The sequence below is a fragment of the Thermobia domestica genome, chromosome 3 (genome assembly GCF_964235325.1).
Source record: "Thermobia domestica chromosome 3, izTheDome1.hap1.1, whole genome shotgun sequence".
Taxonomy (NCBI): Eukaryota; Metazoa; Arthropoda; class Insecta; order Zygentoma; family Lepismatidae; genus Thermobia; species Thermobia domestica.
This window is the reverse complement of record NC_137456.1, coordinates 95,356,193-95,363,062: the sequence shown is the minus strand read 5'-3', so window position 1 is coordinate 95,363,062 and position 6,870 is coordinate 95,356,193. Positions and strand designations below refer to the sequence as shown.

Sequence of the window (6,870 nt, the reverse complement as noted above, 5' to 3'; positions counted from 1 at the left end):
TTATTGGTATGTTTAGTTCAGTGTAATTAAATGTGTGAGCATTCTGAGTATATGTGCGTATGTGTGTAAATGATTGCAAGTTAAGTTCAAAATTTGGATTTCTTTAGTAGACATACATATATATATTCTTCTCTCTGTATCGTTAGCGAGTTCGAGCTAACCTTTAAGAATCTGTGGTGTTCCTTGCTTTTATGTACATCTTAACACGTCTCAGCTTAAAGAGTAATAATATTGTTAGATTACCAAAGAGGTCATTTATTTAGAAGTCCATCCATATTCATGTGTGATTATATTATCATTGATATATAAGTATGGAAGAAAAATCCATCGTAGTGAAGCTTCGGTTACTATTAAGCTAATTATAAATAAAGTTAATTGATTTCGTTCTACACTTTATGTACGTATGTGTGGAGATTTTTTTTGTTAATAGTAAACTTAAGAAGACTTTTTCCTTCTACTGAATAAAATCAATATATATATACTAAAGGCACTGCCAGATTGTAGATTGTATAATAGTTTTGTATTGATTGTAATGATGACAAAAGAGTTTCGTAAGTACATAATGAGAGTTGGTGATATAGCAGAATCGAGTGATAATATGGCAGTTTAGAGCATTAAGATTGAAGTTCAAATAGTTGGTTTAGATGGCTGGATGCAGCAAGTCAGGAATGGGTAATCACCAATGTGTTCTTACATCTTTTCGTAATTCATTAGTAATGCAGATTCACATCAAAACTGCCAGAAAACTTCCATTATTTGTCATCTGTTTTTGTTAATATTTACATTAAAGTGTGAAACAATGAACTATGTTTTTTATGTGCATACATATATAAAGTTTCCGAAACCATGTAATTGTGTGTAAAAGTTATTCGAGAGCTAATATCGAATCTCGGAATTCGAATTTCTTCACCACCAGGTTTTAAACAGTTTAAAATAACTATTTCACCTGATTATTACTATTATTATTACAAAAACAGTAGTAAAGGGTGTCCCAACGAATGAAATACACGTAATAGAATACCTGTCTGAAGAAGAATAAAAAATACATTTATATCATTACATCGTTTTAAGAATTCCATGGTTGTTTTACGTAACATGTCTTGAAATTGAGTTGGTATTACCTGTCTAACGAGTTCATCCGTTTGTTTTGTGAAGTCGCTGCTGCTGTGTTTATATGCCGTAATTGGTTGAAATACTTCAGAAGGGGAAGTATGAAGGGTTTTCTCTGTTATTTCACAGGGCGGCCAGAACGTAAGAGCACTAAAAGTGATTGTTGTGATTTAAAGTGGAAAATGGAAACGAAACATAAAAGAAAAAAAATTCGCCACACGCATTCCAATATCGAAAGGACTACATATCAAGTGTTAAAGCTTTCATAGAAAAGATATATAAAAGTAGACACACATTGCATTTACTAAACAAACAGAAAGAGCTGTTTATGCTGTATGTGTGAGAACTGTTACTAAAGTTGATATATTTTTTCATATTATTCAGGGTATATACATGAACTCATATTGTAGACCAGTGGCGTAGGTATGGAGCTCAAGCCCATTCCTCGTAGTATAGTGATATCAAAAATTGATTCTGCTAATATGCAGTATATCCATTTGCGATTCCGACTTCTCTTACAATTTATCACAAATATTGTACGATCATGTTAAAAACTTAATTCCTAGAAGCTCCCTTTAACCTTACATAAGGTTTCAACCAATTAGCTATATACTGTAATCATCATCTTTCGAAGGAAAGGACTCTTTCTCGTCAGTATATGCATCAAAATTTACAGTCTGCGGGTGCATTAAAAAAAAAAAAGTTTTTTCTTATATTTTATTAAGTTCGTGCTTAGCCAAATTGTTAGCGTGCTCAACTTCGAATTCGTAGTGCATGGTCCCTGGTTCTACTCCCAATTGGATCACTAACATTTTTCGGTGTTCACCCGTCATCAGGAAGGGATGCCGTGGTTCAGTGATAGAGCGCTCACCTCGTGCGTGGGCTCTCTGGTTCGATCAACTCGAGCCAAATGGGCTTTGTGATAGACAGTTCGCATTGCGTCGTCGGATTCTCCCACTTTCTTCCACCATTTCGTTGATTAATATCATCGTTTGCCTTAGCCTCCAAAGCATTACATGGAAAACTGAATGACTCCATTTTATTTTTTTTACTATCATGAGGTTAGCGAATTCAGATCCAGAAAATCAGAAATAACATCTGAGAACTGACGTATTAACCACGCATCACCAAGTTCAACGTGCTGTACCTAGGTGTATCTGCCTAGCCATAGCCCTCATGATAGAGATCTGCACGGGCCGTAAATTTCTAAATATACAAACACATTTCTCGGGCCTAACTTTGTAAATATACTGTACAACGATATTTATCGGACCGTTTTTTTCTGGAGAATTTTAAAACCACATCTAAAATTTGTAACTTGAGATGTCCATACTATATCATTGTGCAGTGAGAACTGTGTTGTGGAGAGAAAAACTAAAAGTAACAGAAATAAACATATTTAGCTTATCTGTGAGTGAAAGTACTGTTTCTTACAGCGAATTACAGGAACAAAAACATTTAGAACAAGTTCTTATTTTTTCTTCAAAATAATTTATACTTTAGTCTATTATTATTATTATTATTTCTTTGCTTATATCGGAAGCATTTCTTTCCCAAATTCTATACAAAAAATATAGCATTCCCATTTTCACTTGTAAAAAGATAAATGTTGCGAAACTGAATCGCTACACAATGGATGTCGAAAATATTTTTTAAAAAAAGTGGAAAATGAGTGCTGCAAAATTAAACTTCTAATTGTTGTATAAATAAATATACAATTTTGCGTTAGTAGTAGGGGTCCCCGTATGGCCGAATGACTCATCCTCACTCTCTTTTACGACCGGGATTTTTGAACTTCGTTCCCTTTTACGGCTAAGATGAGTGCTTTGGTACCTCGATTCTGATTGGCTGAGAGAGGTCACGTGACGTTAGGCCCCGCCCACGCGGGAAATTCAAACTTTCAGGTCACGTGGTATGACGTCATGAGTCACCCCGACCTCACCCTGGATTTTTGAAATTTGTTCCCTTTTACGGGTAAGATGTGTGATTCTGATTGGTTGATAGCTGTCACGTGATTTTAGACCCTGCGATATTTGAAAATTCGTTCCCTTTTACGGGTAAGATGAATCCTTTGGTACCTCAATGCTAGAGGTCACGTGATCTTAAGCCCTGGGATTTTTAAAATTCGTTCCCTTTTTATGGGTAAGATGAGTCCTTTGGTACCTCGATGCTGATTGGCCGACAGAGGTCACATGATCTTAGACCCGCCACACACCCCATGAGTGAAATATAGAGCAATATGTCGGTGATCACCCTAGACCTGGATTTTTTTTAATGGTTATCCTTAAAGTTCCCATGAAGGGTTCAACCTCCTCCTTAAATAACCCTTTTTTGGTATCATGATATTGTACTGAAGTTTACCTTAAATATTATCGTTCTCTTTGACAGATAAGATGATTACCAGCTTTCTTACCTTGATGGAGATCCTGTCCTTGAATTAGTAGCCTATGTCTCTGGAAGTAACAATGGTGAAAGAGGGGTGTCGCTTGTAGATTTCTTATAACACATTGTTGTGAGTTTAAGCGATTTATTGCTCAGTAAGCGCTTCATTAATGGAAACAGTGTTGCCAGATTTTTTCTTACCGAAACTGCTCCGGTTCTTTTCGAAACGGTTCCGCAGAGTACAAGAAATTTTAAACTAAAAAATTTTTCGAACTAAAAAAAATTTGTAACTAAAAAATTTTCAAACAAAAAATTTTCGAACTAAAAAATTTTGAAACAAAAATTTCAAAAAAATTCGAACTAAAAAATTTAAACTAAAAACTTTCGAACTAAATTTTCAAATCAAAAAATTTTCGAACAAAAAATTTTCGAACCCAAAAAAATTCGAACTAAAAAAAATTAAAAATTTTTCGAAAAAATATTTTAAACTAAAAACTTTCGAACTAAATTTTCAAATCAAAATTTTTCGAACTAAAAATTTTAAAAAAATTTCGAACCAATTTTTAAAAATAAGTTTCGTACTAAAGATGTAAACCACATTTGAAAATTTTCAAATTAAAAATTTTTTCGAACTAAATTAAAAATCAAATTTTGGACACTAAAAAAATTCTTTAATTATTTTTCGAACAAAATCATGTAAACCAAATCTTGAATATATTTTCCACCTTAAATTTTCAAGATTACCATGATTTGAAAACAAGTGTTCAGGGTTTCAAGAAATAATAAAACATATTTTTTTTTCAACTTGTTGTATTTTAACGAAAAGTATGTGCTCTTCCTATACATGTTTATTAACATAATAAATACAGGATCTAGTTAATGAATATGTTGGACGCGTCATCATCTTCGAATCTTGTAGCCGTATCCTGGGAAGAAAAAGAAGAAACGATGGATTAATTTAAGAATTTCTTTTTTCTGAAACAATAAAAATGAGTCAATATTGATAAGAGAGAAATAAAACTTACTCGTAAATGATGGATCTGTTTAGGTTCATCTTCCTCCTCGGGTACAGGATCACTGCATTTTTTTTCACCGATGGATGTTTACGAACTTTTTTCTGGGTACTGCATTTTTCTTGGTGTTGCTGCTTTATGGTCAAGGTTCCTCCTTGGATACGAGATGACTGCATTTCTTCCACTGATGGTGGTGTTGATGGTTTATGAACTCTTGTGGGTACTTCATTTTCTTCTTGGTGTTGCTGCTTTGTGGTTAAGGAGTGAAAAAAAAGGAAAAGGAAAAAAGAAATGGCGGCCTTATTGGGTATTTACAGTTTTTTCTTCTTCATCTTCTTTTTCCAGTTCCATCTTCTGTTTTTTAACGTACCCGTACGGAACCGTATCATAAGAATTGATTTCTTTAAATCGACGTTTTGTGTACTGGATACTGTACATTTTTTCTTCTTTGCGTGTGACGATGGTATGGTCTTTGGTCCTGTATATCTTATGGGGGATAGTGATGGTGACTTGTCCACGGCATTGATTTGTAATCATTTCTTTTAGCGTGTTGAAATTTAATTGTTGTCCTGCATTGTAATTTAATGTAAATCCTCTAATTTTGCATATGTAACTGGTGACGTTGGTATCCGGATTGTATATTTCTAGGCTGTAATTTTTTGGTCCTCCACTGACAAATGTCTTGATGTATGCTCGTGGTCCATAAGACTCCATCTCGTCCGATAAGCAGCCCAAGTACGTTGAAGGTTCAATGGTTGGCTCCCCGGGCTTCTCCGTAAATATTACAGAATCCGTGTCGAAATATAAAACACGTTCCTGCAACATTTCCAGGTACTTGTACAGTTCCAGACGTGCCTGACATGTTGTAAATGCACCTAACACAACATTGGTGTTTCGGTTTTGAACAGGCACATGTTCATTGTACTCCCAGAACGCATACAACATCGTATCATTGATGGGTACAATTTGATGGAGTTTAATGTCGGGGGAAGTGAGTTTTTCATAAAATTCTTCCGGCCGATCAATAATTGTGGTCTGGCTAAAGTTTGATCTTTGCGAAAGTTTTCCCCAAAGAGCATTAAGACAAAGCTTAGATAAACTTCTTCGTGTAGGATTATTTTCAATTTTGGACCGATCCAATGCAATACCTTCACGCTCCAGGACGGTTTGTATGAATTTTGATTTGTCTTCTTCGGTCACACAGGAACTGGGCCAGCCAGACGCTTCCATTTTTGATTTTAAAAATGTATTGATATATTCCGTGAACAAGCCACCTGTTTTCGTGATGGGATCATATTGTTCAATGTCATAGTCCCAAATTTCAAAAATTTCCACTGGTTGATATCCTAATTCTACGGCTTTCTGGATTTCATATGATACCCATGTTCCAGTGAGGCATCGCTCCTGATCGTTGTGCGTACACGTTGCTGTAGGGTCTGGGTTCATTTCTTCGGCACACGCAGCACACAGTGGAAAGAGTAGTTTCTTGTTACATCGGTAAGGCAGGAGACCATGATAAAGATGGCGATTTGGTAATATCGTCATTTTGATTAGACCATTGACTTTATTTATTGGTGGTATATTTTCATCACCCTGTAGATAAATTCGTGGATGGCCTACAGGGTATTTAGCACACTTATTTACATAAGGATAAAGCGAGACAATATCGTAATATTTTATTACTTCCCCCGCTTTTTCATCGACTTGGTGGTACAATTTTACGCAATTGGTCCTTCCTCCAAAAAAACTATCTCTTGGATTTAATGGTCTGCGGTTCATGTACGGGTGATTCTTCAGATACGTCGCCATTGCAGGATTTTGTTTTAAGAACTGATTAAATTCGCACTCCCACATTTCATGTACAATGTACCCCAATTCACGCAGTCTTGCATTTTTGCGTTGCGTTCGTTCATAACGGAATTCCATGGTGTCTTCTGGATTGCTGTAGATGGGCTGATTACGGCCTGTAGTAAAACATACTTTACACCCGTGGTAAAAACAGCCGGCATGCTCGTAGACGTGCTCCTCTAACGTCTCAGGATCTTGGTAGTAACCATCAACATGGAATCCCGCAATAAACACTTCTTTTTGTCGGGCCGCATGTAAGATTTGTTTTTCTTCGGTTTTTTCAATGTAGGCCAGCCATTGCATTGCAGCGATCGATTGGGTACTTCTCCATCGATAGCCATGTGCCGGTAGAATTCCTATGGTGTTGGGTTTGAGGAAATTCCGGCGGAATACTAAATTGGAAGCACTGGCAATCGTGATCGTCTCCAAGAAGGGATTCACTTTGGTTTCTGTTTCAAATGACGTCATAAACGAAACGCATGCTTGTCGCAGTACATTGACATCTTGAATACAATAC

The 6,870-nt window shown here is 35.8% G+C and overlaps 1 protein-coding gene across 1 annotated transcript; it reads right to left on the bottom strand.

The window, feature by feature from the left end:
• Nucleotides 1–4,304: 4,304 nt before the first annotated feature.
• On the bottom strand, nt 4,305–6,435 carry LOC145681469 (uncharacterized). The gene is made up of 2 exons (XM_081753112.1): nt 4,518–6,435; nt 4,305–4,418 (listed from the first exon to the last, which is right to left on the bottom strand). Exon 1 carries the CDS (start codon nt 6,429–6,431, stop codon nt 4,806–4,808), a length of 1,626 nt encoding a protein of 541 aa, XP_081609238.1. The 5' UTR covers nt 6,432–6,435; the 3' UTR covers nt 4,305–4,418; nt 4,518–4,805.
• Nucleotides 6,436–6,870: the final 435 nt, after the last annotated feature.